Here is an 18,549-nt window from a genome sequence, read left to right as displayed (position 1 = left end):
ATCCAGACAGATGGTACATGAAAGGTTCTCTTCAGACCAGGAAGTGTTAGCAGAGGCCATCCTAGACACAGACGACAAGGTTTATGTAATGAGCAATACCATTATTTTTCTAATTCCATGTTCATAACAGAAAGAGAGGTTTAATCTTCTTCCAAAGTTGTGCTTTTTTACTCACCTAGTTGTGGTTTCTGTCTGTGAGACTATTTGCTCCAAAATGCGTGTTATTTTTCTACTGAACGAGAGAACTACTTCCACGTCGGGTTGCTTTGGTTCTATGAACCTTAGGTTTCGTTTCCTAAACATGACGTCCTCTCCTCTTCTCCCCTAACATCTGGCTCCGCCCCTAACCCCTGGCTCCGCCCCCACGGACACGCAGTTTATTGAAGTTTCAACTTTCACGACTTTGGACCATAGGTCCATGCTTTGGGCACATTCATGCTCTGTGCAGGTAACGTCAAATGCGTTGATGTTCGTCGCCTCTTCTTCCTGGAGTTAAAAGAAAGCTGGAGTAAAACGACTCCGAGAGACATGTGGGGATCCGATTTAGTAGTGATTTGCTACTCATCGACCCGGGTTTCCGGGGCTCTCTCAAATACTTTATCCACCACCGATTCGATTTTCAACAAAGAGAGCAAAGATCAAAGAGCTGTTAATTGGTGCTACGCTGCACCAATTGCTACGCTCACCCCGGCGGGCATGCGCACAGTGCACACACGAGCAGCAGACAGAGGAATGAGAGCAGCAGACCGCAGTCAGTCTGAATAGAGAGTAATGGGTGTTAGGTCAGTAGCCCTCCTGGTTGAAGGCGTGTGTGCAAGGGACGTGCGGTCAGGGGAGGCAGAGCCTCAACTGTCATTGTGAAAAGAAAAAACATTAAAAAAAAAAAAATTTAAACTTATCTGTACTATAAATATAATTATATATATATGAGCATAAGGATTGCATATATATATATATATATATATATATATATAAAGTGTGCGTTTGATGCTGTTTGCAGTCTGCTCTCTCTCTCTCTCTCTCTCTCTCTCTCTCTCTCTCTCTAAAGGACAGAGAAAGTTGGAAAAGGGATAGAGAGAGAGAGAGTGAGAGACACATTGAGTTGAATTTGTTCCAGGGTCTCCCTGCTGGTACTCTCTCATTAAGACAGCAACAATGCCGTCTTAATGAGAAAATTACCCCCTCAACGTTTTCCACTTTAAACAACTTAGTTGTGCTAGATTACTACATGTGCAATCCTTATGCTCATCAACGACACTCATCTGCCTACACTTTATACATTTCCTTGCTACTTCCTTCGTACTCAATATATATCACGTGAGTTACCCTCTTCCCTCTCCTTTAGTTCTCCGTCCGTCATCCTGCTGACCTAGACTGGGTAGCCCCGCCCATTCTGCCGGCGATTTGAGTTCGCCCTGCACAAGGGTCTGGAGAAGAGCAATACATTTCTTTCTGCTTCCGATACGTTTTGGCGGGAGCCAATCACCAAGCTGGCGTATTCCCTTGGCGCGCAATTGGCTGGTGTAACACAATGACGACAGGGAAGCGATGGCAAGCAGCCAATCACGTACGGAGTCATTTGAACTAGGCCCGTTGATCACGCCTCTTGTGCTGAAGAAAATGAGAGCAGCTTCCCCAGACCAACGTGCAATCTACGATTGATCTTGGTCTGGCAATAGCCAGACTACAGCTTAGGCCTACCTGTTGCCGAACCCTTACCTGCCTGTCACCGAGCCCTTGTCTGCCTGACTGCCTGCCTGCCGGTTAACAATCCCTTGCCTGTCTGTAGGACCAGGCCAGTTTTGCGCTGCGTTCATGATAGTTCTCACTGGATGCACGAAAACACGGAAGGGAGGGGCGAGCTGGCTCTGTTTGTTTGGGATCTCGCTTCAAATACCAACAGAAGCGACGACACCCAACATCGCTGACACAACCTTTGATAGCTCATACACAACGACGGTGCCAAGATAGTATCACAAAGCGGCCCCTGGGTCGTAACCATGGGGATGACACGCCCCCCCCCCCCCTCTCCTAGAACTCTCAGCCCATTAAAGAAAGGCAGACGAGATCACGCGCCCACATGACGCAGGTGTGCACACATCACACCTGTGTCCCGGTGGCTCCAGCCCTGATTGTGAAGCATCAGAACCTGTGAGACCCCTTCTGTTCGCGGTGCTGGGTCACTGCCTTCCTTCAGACGGGCTCATGTCCGGCCATTGTCTCCAGGGCCCAGTTTTTCAAAAGTAATCAAGTGGGATTTCGGATCACGGATTGGATCAAATCTTGGAAATGGGTCAATCAAAGCAAAAGAGCGATTCCGAACTAAAATCAGTTCATGTTATCCGGTCTTACATTTGATCCCATCTCTCCGCCGTGGCTTCCAGAGGAGGTCCTCCAGACGGCCGGGGAGCTGGAGGGGGCCCACCTGCTGTGCGTCCTGGACCTCTGCCACCTGGGGGGTGACCGGGTGGAGGTGCTGCTCAGCAAGGTGTACCGGGTCACCTAGGGGACCGTATCCTAGGGAACCACCCGCCCGGGGACCCCCGGCCCCCCGTCACCGGGCTCTCGTTGTTCATTAGGAGGTTAACGTGTTGATTTAACATTAAAACGTTTTTTAACTAAACATGTTTGGTTCTGTTGTTAAAATACTTTAAGAGTTTTAAGAGTTATTGCAGCAGGTAAGTGTCCCTTAGCAGCGCTGACCTGACATCACATCGCTTCATTGAGTTAATCGTCAAGGACTCTGGATCGTAAACATGTACGCTTAAAAGTATTTATTTCAACTGAAATTCACAACACATGAATGATTGAACAGAACATTATATCATTTGTATCTAATTCTATTTTGGAATGTAAAAACATTTATTCATTATCTCAAAACAATTTCAACAGTATTTTAAAGCTTATTTTGATGGTGAATACAGAAAATACCCAACGAGCCATTCGAGTGACTGTGCAACACAACGTGAACGTTCGCTAGCAAGACACCTCATCATGTTACAAAATCACCTACGTTTTAAAATCTTGTAACACATATTTATATTTATATATTTTTTAACATAAAAGATAAGAGTATTTACTCTGGACCTTTTACATTTTTATGTACAATATCTTCAGGGTTTCTGCCCTCCAAGGGCAGAAGTGGCCGGAGAAATCGGATTTGTGTCCGAGCAGAAACCGTGCTCAGGTGTGGCAGTTAATTTCTCGCTCGTGTTGACGTCGCATTAAAAGTCACACTTGATAGGAAAACATAGATTCACCAAGCAACCGTGGACCGGCCAGAACAGCTCAGGTCAGACGGACACACTGGAACCAAACCAACATTTGAGCATCTTTAAACAAACAATGTCATCAACACTCGAGACTGACCCTTCGGTTCAGTCTCGAGTATATAACACAATTATTAACACAATCCTGGATGAGCTAGAAAGGGGAGCAAAGCTAGGAGAGAGGAGGAAGAGAAGAGAGGAAGGAGGGAGGAGAATCTAAGATGAGAGGAGAGCTCACATAAAGTCACTCACACATACTCACACACATGGGGAGAATCTTTACATGTAGTCATTGTGACCTTTGTGTAAGTTTGTTACAAATGTTGGGTTGTTGTATATTGGACATTAAAAGTAATCGACTCATCAGCTGTTTTTCCATTTTTATTGAAATCAGAAATGTTTTTTTTACGTTATATTGTGCAGTCATTCATGAGTTCTAAATATAAACAAATAGTAATGATACGATTATGATGCACACATTAACCCCGAAACTAGTTCTACATAACTGCACCCTTAAACAATTGTACAACAATAAACCTTTATGACCTTTATGATGAATATAATGTAATGTTATCCTTTACAAAGAGGTTATTTTTTTAATGTCAGGGTTATGTTCTCTCGGATCTCACATAGTAGAGATTCTAAGTCATGAAACAACATTAGTTGTTTTGGTGGTTTGTTCGTTTTATAATCAAACAAAGGTCCTAGTCTGTTTGATTGACAGGTGAGATGATCAGACGGGCAGATGATACGCCTTCATAAATATTCCCTAGATCGAGGATTGGATAGAGAGGCTGACTAAAGGTGCAGCCAGTAGCAGAGTAGATATGAACCCTGGCTCCCACATCATAGAAGGAGACCTGACCCTCATCATAATCAACAAACACCCCCACCTTCTGGAGCTCAGCTCTCAGAGGGAGACGGACATCAGGGTCATCACTAAATACCAACCCATTGTTGTAGGTAAGAATCCAGTAACCATGGCTAGGAATGAATGTGACGTGATCTGATATTGACCCAGGGATCGTGGTCACTCCTAAATTCCATTTAGTATTGCCTTTAACCTGGACCTCAAAGTAAGATCTCCCGTTGAAGGTGAAGCTCTGCCTTGCAAGAACAGATAAATGCTGTCTAAATCCCGAATATTGGCGATTGAAATTATTCCAAATGCCTCCATCCTGTACCCTTTTTCAACTCCAGTCACTCATTAGGAAACGGGGATGAGCTGTACGAGATTCCGTAAGCACATCAACTTTATGCTTCTGGACCCTCTTCGGTTCATCACCAGAACGCAGCTTCTTCATCTCGACGTTCAGCGTCTCCTCCAGCTGTTGCAGGGACCTCCCTAAGGCCCCTTTGTAAGACGGAGGACGGACAGCAACCGTCGACCAGATTCTGTTGCGTGGAGGATCCTTCAGGGATCTGAAGGCCTTGAGGAAGTGGAGGTGGTCTTCAGTGTGTAAGAGCTGCTTCACCGTTGACATTCTCTTGGTCAGATCGACTACTTCCTGCTCCAGCCCTTTGATGAGGTCTTCAGCTTGTTTCTCTGTGGATTTCAGCCTCTCTTTAACCATTTGGTTGAAATCATCCAGGCACTTTTCAACACAGCCTATCAAAGCAGTGAGGGCCTGCCTAGCATCAGCTATCTCTTTGTCTGCGTCTTTCTTGCTAAATTCTACTGTGTCTTTCATCTCCTTAATCTTTAGTTTTCTCTCCTGGATCCTCTGTGGGACTTCAGCCTCTATCTTCCCCAGCTGGGCCGTCTTCACTTCATATTCCTCCTTCAGAGGGACAACAGGATGGGACTTGTGGTCCGTCACTGTGCACAACAGACACACACACACCTGTTCCTTCTTGCAGAAGAGCTCCAGGATTCTGTCGTGTTTTTCGCACATCCTGTCTTCCAGACGGTCCATAGGCTCGACCAGCGGATGTTTCTTCAGGATTGTGACTCTCTGATGTGGCTCCAGGTGGGTTTGGCAGTAAGAGATAAGACACACTAGGCAGGACTTCACAGCCTTCAGCTGGGTCCCAGTACAGACGTCACAGGGAACTTCTCCTGGTTCAACACAAGGCTGCTCTTTAACTCGTACGGGCGTTCCAAACCGATCAACCATCTCTGATAAGAGGATATTGACCCGTAGATCAGGTCTAGTGTGGAAAAGCTCGTTGCAGAGGGGACATTTGTACTCAAGTTTTTCGTCCCAGAAATGATTAATACAGGTTTTGCAGAAGTTGTGTCCACATGGTGTGGTTACTGGACTGTTGAACACATCCAGACAGATGGTACATGAAAGGTTCTCTTCAGACCAGGAAGTGTTAGCAGAGGCCATCCTAGACACAGACGACAAGGTTCATGTAATGAGCAATACCATTATTTTTCTAATTCCATGATCATAACAGAAAGAGGTTTAATCTTCCTCCAAAGTTGTGCTTTTTTACTCACCTAGTTGTGTTTTCTGTTTGTCAGACTATTTGTTCCAAAATGCGTGTTATTTTTCTACTGAACGAGAGAACTACTTTCACGTCGGGTTGCTTTGGTTCTAGTTTCGTCTTCTTCTGCTTCAGTTTCCGGCAGTTTGGACGCTGTCCAGCGTATTACTGCCCTCCACAGGTCCGATGATTAACTACATTTTTTCATATAGTCCTGTTCTATTTAGGAACTGCAGAACTGCCCTAGAGATCAGTTTATTGTTATCACAGTGCCCAAACAAGGAAAAAACGGAAAAAGCCTGACCTCCAAGTCCCAAGACCAACCGTCTACCAAATAGTGCATGTCTTTCTGTCCTATATTTTCTACACTCCAGAAAAACGTGTTTTACTGTCTCAGAACTCCCACATACACATAAACCAGAAACATGTTTTCCTACAATAAATAAAAAATGATTTAGCCCACAGTGACCCAGCCTCAATCTACACAGTTTAACTGAGTCCCTACGGGACGGAAAAGTGCAGGAACAACTTTTTTTTTATTTGAGATTGTAAAGAGAAATAGTGTCTACCCCTGCATTATTTTTCCCACCCTCTCTGCCATTCCTTCCTTAAGCCTTCTTTAATTACTTCTCTCAGTTCCACTCCCCCCCAGGATATATGAACATCTACCTCTCTACTCAAACTTTGTTTTGCAATCTGATCCACCTGCTCATTCCCCCCAACCCCAGCGTGTCCCGGAATCCAGCAAAAGGATATGTTAGATCTAAACTGTTATAACTGGGCAAAGTATTTAAAAGATGTTAATCCGCTGGTCCACTAGGTGGCAGCAACCCTTTGTTGTTACGGTTCAGTTAACCTATGAGTGAAGCACAGAACAAGTTCAGTCAGCCATGTGCCCTTGTTTACCATGTTACGTAGGCCTATGCTGCACACTGTGTTCGTCAGGAACGAAATAAAGCTCCTTAATTGTGCAATAAGAAGCCTCCCGTGAGTTACTACATAACCCCAATTCTAAAAAACACAGTTAGAATGTCAGTAACAATATCAGGTCGAGCCTTAGATTTCCCCCATTTTAAGGCTTCCAGAGCAGCTGCAGAGTCAGAACAGATGATAACCTCGCTAGGTCTGGTTTCTTCAATCCACCTTAAAGCCCATAGGATGCCATTAAAACCTAGGTTTCGTTTCCTAAACATGACGTCCTCTCCTCTCCTCCCCCTAACATTTGGCTCCGCCCCTAACCCCTGGCTCTGCCCCCACGGACACTCATGGACGTTTCAACTTTCACGACTTTGTTTGGACCATTACAGGTCAATGCTTTGGGCACATTCATGCTCTGTGTAGGTAACGTCAAATGCGTTGATGTTCGTCGCCTCTTCTTCCTGGAGTTCAAAGAGAGCAGGAGTAAAACGACTCCGAGAGACATGTGGGGATCCGATTTAGTGGTGATTTGCTACTCATCGACCCGGGTTTCCGGTGCTCTCTCAGATACTTTATCCACTACCGATTCGATTTTCCACAAAGAGAGCAAAGAGCTGTTAATTGGCGCTACGCTGCTATTGGAACTCACCCCGGCGGGCATGCGGCGCATGCCATGCTTACAGTGCACACACGAGCAGCAGAGCTATGAGAGCAGCAGACAGCAGTCAGTCTGAATAGAGAGTAATGGCTGTTAGGTCAGTAGCCCTCCTGGTTGAAGGAGTGTGTGCCAGGGACGTGCGGTCAGGGGAGGCAGAGCCTCACCTGTCATTGTGAAAATAAAAAACATGATGATAAAAAACGTTAGAAAAAGAAATTATAAACTTATCTGTACTATGGATATAATTCGTATATATATTATATATATGAGCATAAGGATTACCTTATCCACCACCGACTCGATTTTCAACAAAGAGAGCAAAGAGCAAAGAGCTGTTAATTGGTGCTACGCTGCTATTGGAACTCACCCCGGCGGGCATGCGCACAGTGCACACACGAGCAGCAGACAGAGCAATGAGTGCAGCAGACAGCAGTCAGTCTGAATAGAGGGTGTTCGGTCAGTAGCCCTCCTGGTTGAAGGCGTGTGTGCCAGGGACGTGCGGTCAGGTGAGGCAGAGCCTCAACTGTCATTGTGAAAAGAAAAAACATGATGATAAAAAACATAAAAATAAGGATAAGGTAAGGATTGCATGTGTAGGCTATATAAAGTGTGCGTTAGATGCTGTTTGCAGTCTGCTCCACTCTCTCTCTTTCTCTCCCTCGCTCCCTCTCTCTTTCTCGCTCAGTGAGCGAGCGACAGAGGGGTATGGCTTCAGTGAAGTGACTCTCTCTCTCTCTCTCTCTCTCTCTCTCTCTCTCTCTCTCTCTCTCTCTCTCTCTCTCTCTCTCTCTCTCTCTCTCTCTCTCTCTAAGTATGTGTGTTTCTGACGAAAGGACAGAGAAAGTTGAAAAGGGATAAAGAGAGAGCGAGGGAGAGATTGAGAGACAGAGCGAGAGAGAGGGAGATTTGGAAACAGAGAGAGTGAGAGACACATTGAGTGGAATGGGTCTCCCTGCTGGTACTCTTTCTCATTAAGACAGCAACAGTGCCGTTGTCACGTTAAAATTGTACCGGGGGCGAAAATTGTACCGTCCTACGTCATCGTTTGTTTACATCCTGACAACCTGACAACCTGCCCGGCAACAGACGACGCGATGCAGAAAACATGTTTCCAAACTACGAAATAACATAATACAGATAGCGGATCGCTATCTGTATTATGATAGATAGCGATAACACTTGTTTTTACTTTATATTTGTATTGTATTTAATTGTTTAATCGAAACAATAAAAAAATTTGCCCGCAAAACGTGCGATCGCGTCAAATGACGCGCATATCACGTAGGAAGGTTCTTGAACATTCTAGACTATGAAACCTGCTTAAAACACTCAGTTTACTAGCTAAATTCGATTAAACAATTCAATGCAATACAAATATAAAGTAAAAACAAGTGTTATCTAGCGATCCGTTATCTGTATTATGTTTCAAGAACCCTCCTACGTCATTTGACGCAATCGCCCATTTCGCGGGCAAAACATTTGTCATTTGACGCGATCGCCCGTTTCGCGGGCTAATTTTTTTATTGTTTCGATTAAACAATTAAATACAATACAAATATAAAGTAAAAACAATTGTTATCGCTATCTATCATAATACAGATAGCGATCCGCTATCTGTATTATGTTATTTCGTCGTTTGGAAACATGTTTTCTGCATCGCGTCGTCTGTTGCCGGGCAGGTTGTCAGGATGTAAACAAACGATGACGTAGGCCGGTACAATTTTCGCCCCCGGTACAATTTTAACGTGACACCGTCTTAATGAGAAAATTACCCCCTCAACGTTTTCCACTTTAAACAACTTAGTTCTGCTAGATTACTACACATGCAATCCTTATGCTCATCAACCACACTCATCTGCCTACACTTTATACATTTCCTTGCTACTTCCTTCGTACTCAATATATATCACATGAGTTACCCTCTTCCCTCTTTAGTTCTCCTTCCGTCATCCTGCTGACCTAGACTGGGTAGCCCCGCCCATTCAGCCGGCGATTTGAGTTCTCCCTGCGCAAGGGTCTGGAGAAGAGCAATACATTTCTTTCTGCTTCCGATACGTTTTTGAAAAAATTACAATGACAGAAAATGACAGCAGCTTCCCCAGACCAACGTGCAATCTACGATTGATCTTGGTCTGGCAATAGCTAGACTACAGCTTACCTGTTGCCGAACCCTTACCTGCCTGTCACCGAGCCCTTATCTGCCTGACTGCCTGCCTGCCGGTTAACAATCCCTTGCCTGTCCGACCATCACTTTCGTAGCCCTGGCTAGTCATTTACCCCTGTCCAAATCATGGACCGGGATCTGGAGTAGTTATTGCAGCTTGTGTGTTCGATCCTGCTTCCTAGTGGCTATGTGGGGGCAGCTTATGTGCTTAAAATATCCTACGTAACACAACACATAAATAATTGAACGGAACATTTTATAATTTGTATCCAATGAAAATTGTAAACACATTTATTAATTTATTTCGAAACAATGTCAACAATATTTTAAAGCTGATTTTGATGGTGAATACAGAAAAATATCAAACGAGTTGAATGAGCAACACAACGTGAACGTTCACTAGTAAGGCACTTAATCATCTGTTACAAAATCACCTCAGTTTTAAAATCTTGTAATACATATTTAATATATTTAACTATATTTTTTAACATGTAAAATGAAAGAGTATTTACTCTGGACTTTTTAAATTGTCATGTACAATATCTTCAGGGTTTCTGCGCTCCAAGGGCAGAAATTTGTGTCCGAGCAGAAACTGTGGTCGGGTATGGCAGTGTATTTCTCGCTCGGGTTGACCTTGCATGCCATTTAAAAAGAGTCACACTTGATAGGAAAACACAGATTTGCCATGCAACCGTGGACAGGCCAGAGCAGCTCAGGTCAGACGGACACACTGGAACCAAACCAACATTTGAGCATCTTTAAACAAACGTAATCAACACTTTGATTACGTTTGACCCTTCGGTTAAGTCTTCAATGTCTCCTCGGGCTGTGCCTCGCGGTCAGACACTTCCGTTTTTTACTGGAAGGCCGTGAGTATACTGCCCACGTGGACCACAAGCCGCTCACACACGCCATGTCCAAGACAGCGGAGCCGTGGTCCGACGCCAGCAACGCCAACTCTCCTTCATCTCCGAGTTCACAACAGACATCCAAGCACGTGGCTGGGAAGTCCAACGTGGTCGCGGATTGTCTCTCCAGTGCGGTGGTCGGTGCGGTCCAGCTGAACTTGGACTACTCCCGCATGGCTGTGGATCAGGCCACCGACCCCTCCGTCCAAGCTCTAGGGCTCCGCTACGATCTCCCTATGACACCGCACGATCCCGAGAGCTGCCTTTATTTAACACACAACCACAACACACAGCGCACCGCACACCCAACCAACGGTCATGCAAGTCTCGGTAACGGTGGTGGCAACACTACGCACAATAAACAACACACAAACAATAAAGACCCCAAACCCGTTAACCCCACTTAACCTAACAGAAACAACATGTCATTGTGCAGTGCATAACAATTGTAACAACAGCAACAGCATTGCTGACATATCTGAAAAGGCCGTGTCAAATAAAAATATGCATAACCCGTAAAAGCACCTGTGCGGCTCACAACACAGTTCCAACATGGAACTGTGTTGTGATGCGTAGCGAAGACCCACGACGTGCAGGAATGTAGGTGAAACCCCTGAAAATTCTGTTAGGAAACCCTGTATTTTCCAAATTGTCGAAATGCGCATGTGCACCGTAGTTGGCCCAGCCTCAGACAGAGTCTGACGTAAAACCTGTGTGTCTTGCTAACAAAGATACTACTGTGAGCCCAACTCTTGACCCAAAACTCAACATTGTTGGTTGGACTAAATTGCATTGCACAGTTGACATGAATCATAATGAGACCAACAATTTTAAGTTTTCGTTTTTACAGTGTGGGGGTTGGGGGGTTTAGGGCTGTATTGTATACCAATGCAGAAGAGGTGCTTGTGGTGGAAGGATGGGCTCTTTGGTGGCATCGGCCTCTGCTGCGGGAGTTTCGGTGGTTGTACTTGTTATAAAGAAAATGCCTATACAACATTCAAATGGCATAATGATAATGCGATGGTCATCATCATTTATTTAATGATTGATAACATAGAAAACATTAACATTTGTGGTTTTCGATACTGTCGCATCTTTGCGTCCGAGTAGGGCTGAGATTTTGCTTAAAGCAAAGGAATGAGACTCAGCCTTAATGGCTTGTAAACACACAGCGTCTCCACCGATCACCTCTGCCCCTTCACCTCCCCTTTAACTGGCAGCAGCAGGCCATTGGCTTGTTCTACGCTACACCTTCAGATCCTCCACCTCCACCTTGACCCCGTCCTCCTCTAGACCTTCAGGTCGCCGTCCCGCGTCTTTTTGTTGCTGTTCCCTCGCTTGTCCTCCGGTCTCTCGAAGGATCCGCCGTTGCCGCTGTCGCTGTCGCTCTTGTTCTCAGTGCCCAACGGCGCATCCACCGTGTCGTAGGGCGTCCCGCTGGGCTCCGCGTTCTTCCGGCGTGGGCGGCGGAAGCACAGGCCCTTTTGGAACTTGGTGAAGCCCAGGTGGCAGATCTCCACCAGGTTGAGCAGCAGCGACACGCAGGCCACCACCAGCATGAACAGGATGAAGATGGTCTTCTCGGTGGCCCGCGAGATGTAGCAGTTCACCGTGTTGGGGCAGGGCCAGTGGTCGCAGGTGTACATGTCCTTCAGCTGGAAGCCGTACAGCATGTACTGCCCCACGAGGAAGCCCACCTCGAACAGCGTCTTGAAGATGATGTTGAAGACGTACGTCCGCAGCAGCTCCCCCTGTAGACGCACCCGGCCCTGGCCGTCTTTCACCGGCGCCTTCTTGGTCTTGCCTCCTCCTCCTCCTCCTCCTCCTCCTTCGGCCGCCAGCAGCGCCTGCTCCTCCTCGCTGTCCTTCTCCTTCTGCTGCTGCTTCTCCTCCATGCGCACCAGGTGCAGGATGTGGCCCAGGTAGATGAGCGTGGGCGTGGACACAAAGATGATCTGCAGCACCCAGAAGCGGATGTGGGAGATGGGGAAGGTGCGGTCGTAGCAGACGTTCTGACAGCCAGGCTGCTTGGTGTCGCAGGTGAAGCCCGACGACTCGTCGCCCCAAACCTTCTCGGCGGCCGCGCCCAAAACCAGGATGCGGAAGATGAAGAGCACGGTGAGCCACACCTTGCCCACCACGGTGGAGTGCGTCTGAGCGGCCTCCAGCAGCTTCCCTAGCAGGTTCCAGTCGGCCATGGCGACGGTCCCCTTGGCGACAGGCCTCCTTCAGTTCCCTGGATCAGCCCTGATGGGGACCAGAGGTCAGTGGTCATGTTCATTATTATGTTTGTTGTATAATATAAGGATAACTTGTTAGTAACGTGACACAATACGTATCCATTTTAACTCTGATTTACGAGCACCAGAACACTGTTACCAGTTACCCTGAACAGGTGCCTTAGAGCGCCCCCTAAAGCATGGGAATAGCAATGCACACTGTGGACTATCCATTGCACACATGCACACATACAAACACCCGAACGTCTTCTACACGCCACGGCGGAAAATAGTGATTTTAATATGGCTGGTTACGCGTTTGAGCCTGTGAGGGACATGCCTGTAGTGTCCGACTGCCACCCGGTGGAGAGGGATCAATTTCAGGCTCCAGCTCCACCTTTGGATCGTGTGCGTGTGATGTGCGTGTGGGTGATGCCGGAGCATGGACACTGCCATTGAATCGGTCTGCTGCCGAGAGGTCTCGGTCAACCTTGACCATCTAATGTTGGGATTAGGTTGCATAACCATGTATAGGGCATTTTGGATGCTGTGCGGCGAGAGAGAGGTTTCGGAAGTGGCCATGCTCTCTCTAAGGGACGTCCGAGCGGAGACACTGGAGCGCCCCATAAATATCAACCAAGTAACGAGGCGAAAACGATTATTCCCCCTCCGTTTTCCTTTCATTTCAGGAATATCTCCGTAAAGAAGGACTCATTGCGGAAACGCAACGAGCTGTACAGACGCTGTAGTACATATTGAAGGCGCTGGTTCTCCACAAAAATAAGTGGAGCGCATCAAGCCTGCGCGCTGTATAAAAACATTCAAGTCGAGGAGGAGATAGTAGTTGTTTAACGTTTTAGATTGATTAGAAATACTTTTTAATGTACAGTTAGTAATTAAATTGACCAAGGGGCTGTATTTAAAGCTACAAAAGTAATACAGAAAAAAACCTGTAACTTTCTACGGAACTCTAAATGTGCGGCCACACTGAACGCGTTACGCGTGTTAGATTACGCCCGGAACACGCCTAACCTGACACTTGATCATTGTGTGTCACAAAAATGGTTCAACGCGCCTACGCATCTAGATGAGCCCGCCCAGCGGAGGTGTCTTGCTTCGCCCTGAAGGGGCTTATTTTCGGTAATGACCGGCGACGTTCTATACATTATCCCGGAGAGCGGAATATTGCGTGCGGAAGAAAATTCGGAGCGAAGGCGATTAAGCTGATAAGAAAAGTAAGTGTACTAGTCAGTTAGCAGCAAGATAGTCAACATGATGCTAGCACACGGCCTGTCCATACCACCGTTCGATACCGAGAACAAACCCAGCTCTATCGGGCCGCGGTGGACTAAGTGGCTTCAGAGATTCAAGAACCAGATGCATATAGCCGGCGAAAGAGTGCACGACATTGACTAGACAATGGCAGGAGAAAAGGACAAGTATGGAGACGCGAAACTCAACAACTACTTCTCGCCGAAAAAGAATGTCCAGTACGAGGTCTACGTTTTCAGGAAAGCCACACAGCTGCCAGGTGAGAATCTAGATGTTTATAATACCAGACTTCGCATGCTAGCGAAACACTGCGAGTTTGGTGATGTGGACAATGAAATAAGGTCACAAATCATTCAAAGCTGCACGTCCTCCACGGTGCGCAAATACGGTTTGAGGGAGACAAATAAGACATTAAAAGAACTCTTTGAATAAAATCCTTCCTGACAAAAATCAAACTGAATGGAGACACAGTGCCAGCTCCGATTGACTCCGGTGCTGCAGTTAACATCATCAGTGAAAAAGACATTTAGTAACCTGAGTGTCCAGCCCCGCCTCCTGCTCACAGATCTCAGGATACTAGCCTATGGATCCAAAGACGCACTGCCCTTCCTAGGGAAATTCACAAGCAGCGTGGAGGCGCGAAACAAGAACAAAATAGATTCAACGTTCTACGTGATCAAAGGTGATGGCTGCTCCCTACTCAGCTACCAGACAGCTGATGAACTGGGGTTGATCAAAATTGTACACTTATCAGCCCTCCCCCAATTAGGCTCACAGTGGCAGATGAGCTTGTGAACTGCCACCCCGAGCTGTTTGATGGCATTGGTAAGCTCAAAGACTTTCAAGTCACACTGCATATCAACCCAGACATACAACAAACATGCCAGCCACATCGCAGAGTTCCTTTTCATGTACTCGAGAAAGTTGAAGCTGAGCTACGTAAACTCGTAGCCGAGGACATCATTGAGGAAGTGGCAGGCCCGACACCCTGGGTCTCGCCCATCGTAACGCTACCAAAGCCCAAAGAGCCAGACATGGTGCGCACATGTGTCGACATGCGCCAGGCAAACACAGCCATCGAAAGAGAGCGTCACCTGACTCCAAACAGCAGATACATTACCACATTCACAACGCACCTGGGACTGAGGAGGTACAAGCGCCTCAACTTCGGCATCTCCTCAGCTGCAGAGGTGTTTCAGGAGGCTATCCATCAGACACTTCATGGCATCACCGGAGTGAAGATTCTCAGCGATGACATCATTGTTTACTCATCATTGTTGTCTGATCATGACAAGAGCCCGACTGCTGTGTTCCAGCGACTAAAAGAGCGCGTCCTCACACTGAACCGAAAGAAGTGCGAGTTCAACAAGACTCGACTAGAGTTCTTCGGGTTCATATTCTCAGATGGCGGAATCTCAGCTGATCCGAAAAAGGTCGACAGCATACGCCAAGCCGACAAACCCAAGGATGATGCAGATGTAAGAAGCCTCTTGGGCATGGCAAACTACTGCTCACGCTTCATTCCTGACTTTTCTAGAGTCACGGAGCCGCTGAGAAAGCTCACGAGGAAGAGCACTCCCTGGCAGTGGGGTGCGGAACAGGACGCGGCGCTGAGCATGCTGAAAGAGAGTCTCACCAGTGAGACCACGATGGCATACTTCGACCCGAACATGGAAACAGAGCTCATCGTCGACGCTAGTCCAGTAGGACTAGGCGCAATACTACTGCAAAAGAACAAAGAAAAGAAACGCATCATCGCATATGCAAGCCGAGCGCTCAGTGATGTAGAGAGGCGCTACTCTCAAACAGAGCGTGAAGCGCTCGCAATCGTATGGAGCTGCAAACATTTTCATCTCTACATCTACGGCAAAGAGTTCACTATGGTGACGGATCACAAGCCACTCGAGCTCATTTGGAACAACCCGAGGTCCAAGCCACCTGCCCGCATCGAACGATGGGGACTTCGACTGCAGCCGTACAACCTCAAGGTAGAATACAGAAAAGGGTCTGACAACCCGGCGGTCTACATGTCCCGTCACCCAATTCCAGTAAAAGCACCTACCGAAAACACGTGCAACAAAAGTAGCTGAAGAATACGTGAACTTCATCATGCAGAACAACACACCAAAAGCAATGACTCTGGATGAAATCAAGTGTGAGACACTCAAAGATGAAACACTACAAAAGGTCAGTACTCTCATACGCAACATTACGTGGCACACAGTCACAAAAGACACTGTACTGAGACAATATGAACATGTGAAAAGAGAGCTCACAGTGTCTCATGAAAATGACATCAAAAATGACAAATCATACTAAAGGGTTCCAGAATCGTCCTTCCCTCCTCACTTGAGCACAGGGCCCTCCAGCTCGCACACGAGGCACATCAGGGAATCACAAAGACAAAGGCCCTCCTGAGAGAGAGAAGGTGTGGTTTCCAAACATCGCTCGACAAGCTGAGGCGATGAACGATGAAGACCTTTCAACGGTGAGCAGTTCAGCAAGTTCACACCACTATGGCCTCAGGCAAACGCAACTGCAGAGAGGTTCATGAGAACACTTGGAAAGTGCCTCTGTGTTGCCCACATGGAGAATATCCCCTGGAAGCAGCATCTCTACACATTCCTACGTGAGTACTGTGCAACACCACACAGCATAACAACAACATCATCCGCTGAGAGTCTGAGAACCTGACACAGTCTTTAAGATTCATAATATTAGTCAGTTCGGCTGCGGCGCAATGAATGAATAAAGATCGTAACAAAACATTTACTTTGACAGATGTGCCCGAAGTTATTACTTTACAACCTCGTTAATGACCAACATTCAGAAAGACATGTAGGCCTACTTTTAATTCAGCCTTGGGTGAAATCGAAGTGTTAAACCTTTCCTGCAGTCGGCTCCCAGACCGTAGTCGAGGAGCACAGGAGAGACGTTCCCTCCAGGGCCTCCAGAACGCAAAATCAGATTCCATGCGATCCGACCCGATACATGCACACTTAATTCGACTAACAATCGAATAATCTAGGTGTCTTAATTCGGCTATGAGTAACTCGATTCGATTATAGTGTGACTAAGGTGTATACATGCATCTTAATAATCCAATCATAGTTGGACTAACCCAATAATTTGATTTTCTTGAGGGTCATGTAAACGCACTGACTGTTAATGTTCACCATAAGCTTGCACGTACTGCTTACGTCATTACGGTAGTACAAGCGATTGCAGACGTAAAAAAAAATTGACATCTGCAATGGCAAGCTTTAATACCCACCTTGGGCTAGAGCGTCATCGAGACCGTCCTCAGAATAGAATAGAATAGAATCTTTATTTGTCATTGGGTTAAATACAAAGTATTTACACAACGAAATTAAGGTGCAGATCTTGTTCAGTGCTTTTTTTTAAAATAAATAAAGCTCACGCTCTAGCCTCAACGGAGGTCAATGAGACCAGCTGAAAATATACAAAGCTGGTATGAAATTAGATTCAGATTCAGATAACTTTATTGTCTGTCGTAACAGAAAATCTTCTTTGACGTGGCTCGACAAAGAAACAAGACAATTTACTGATAGGCAGTCATACAACATTGATTTCTGAGAGCACACATAGTGTGTATAAATCTTAAAACAAGTATAAATATTAAAAACTGTAAAAATAACCAAGACAAAAGCTGCAGCGATGTGTAAAGTGACGGTGCGTCAGGGTTAGTTAATTTGTCCATTGTTCATTGTTTATTTAAGTTTTTAAGTTTATGGCAATGGGTATGAATGAGTTTTTGTGTATGTTTTTCTTAGATAGGGGTACTATCTAATTATTAAACGGTTAGACTGTGATTCTGAAAAAAGTATAAATGATATCAAAATTTTGTTTACATTTAGAAGTGTGTGGATTTGTTTTAATTAACAAAGGTTAACGGTTACAAATTGACCAAGTTACGAAGTTGGAAGTGCTTGAAGTGTTAGAGAATCGGCGTCCTCCGATTGACTTCCATTGTAAAAAAAATACATTTTACAAGTAGAATATCTAAAGTTGAAAATATTTTAAACATTTGAAATGAAGCGTGCAATTTGAATGGAGTCGCTAGTTGAAAAGTTATGGAAGGAGATATGACCAATTTTTTGTAGGGAATAAGAAAGAAAGAAAAAAAAGAAAAGAAAAAGAATAAACTCTAAAATAACAATAGTTGAGCGCTGCATGCAGCACTCACCAAATAATTATCACAGACGGTATACTCACGGCAGAGATGTCGCAGGCGTTTCTCGGAGACGGTCAACAGCAGCCTCCACTTTGATACTTTCCTACAGTCAGTTCTCTGACTCTCTCTCCATCATTTAATTAGTTGGAGATTTACATTGCAGCAGATTAACCCCATGAGTGCTTTACCAGAAATAATTTAATTAGCTGAAGATAAGAACTCCAGCCTGATGAGTCAAAGTGTGTCCTGTCTCATTGATTACTTCCTTAAAACTTTCCAGATTTCCCCCATTTATCGGTGGGCGTGGTCAGGGTCAACTGAGACGAGATAACCGAGATGGGTTAACTGTGAGGAGAAAAAACATCCGCATTCAAAGCCAGTTTCAATCCGCCCAAGTTGGTTTCTGAGTAATGGCCCGACAGCTAGAAGGAAGAAGGCACAAATAAATGGGTTGAATAAATTAACTGTTTCAATCTCATCATCATCACATATCCTCATTCTGGAGGGGTCGAG

The 18,549-nt window shown here is 45.8% G+C and overlaps 2 protein-coding genes across 2 annotated transcripts; both read right to left on the bottom strand.

Annotated features, from left to right (window-relative positions):
* Nucleotides 1–2,486: 2,486 nt before the first annotated feature.
* On the bottom strand, nucleotides 2,487–5,809 carry LOC130385691 (E3 ubiquitin-protein ligase TRIM47-like). Its single transcript, XM_056594337.1, has 2 exons — nucleotides 5,716–5,809; nucleotides 2,487–5,603 (listed from the first exon to the last, which is right to left on the bottom strand). The coding sequence occupies exon 2, from the start codon at nucleotides 5,600–5,602 to the stop codon at nucleotides 4,460–4,462; it is 1,143 nt and encodes a 380-aa protein (XP_056450312.1). The 5' UTR covers nucleotide 5,603; nucleotides 5,716–5,809; the 3' UTR covers nucleotides 2,487–4,459.
* A 5,830-nt stretch (nucleotides 5,810–11,639) lies between these two features.
* LOC130386151 (gap junction alpha-3 protein-like) lies at nucleotides 11,640–18,289 on the bottom strand. The gene is made up of 2 exons (XM_056594928.1): nucleotides 18,078–18,289; nucleotides 11,640–12,597 (listed from the first exon to the last, which is right to left on the bottom strand). Exon 2 carries the CDS (start codon nucleotides 12,546–12,548, stop codon nucleotides 11,640–11,642), a length of 909 nt encoding a protein of 302 aa, XP_056450903.1. The 5' UTR covers nucleotides 12,549–12,597; nucleotides 18,078–18,289.
* Nucleotides 18,290–18,549: the final 260 nt, after the last annotated feature.

Source organism: Gadus chalcogrammus, chromosome 7 (genome assembly GCF_026213295.1).
Source record: "Gadus chalcogrammus isolate NIFS_2021 chromosome 7, NIFS_Gcha_1.0, whole genome shotgun sequence".
NCBI classification, from domain to species: Eukaryota; Metazoa; Chordata; class Actinopteri; order Gadiformes; family Gadidae; genus Gadus; species Gadus chalcogrammus.
The sequence above is the reverse complement of the archived record's forward strand: the minus strand, read 5'-3'. Positions and strand labels throughout refer to the sequence as shown.

What these genes read in the sequence shown, in the direction of transcription:
- LOC130385691 (XM_056594337.1), bottom strand. Translation starts at nt 5,602, where the DNA reads ATGGCCTCTGCTAACACTTCCTGGTCTGAAGAGAACCTTTCATGTACC.
- LOC130386151 (XM_056594928.1), bottom strand. Translation starts at nt 12,548, where the DNA reads ATGGCCGACTGGAACCTGCTAGGGAAGCTGCTGGAGGCCGCTCAGACG.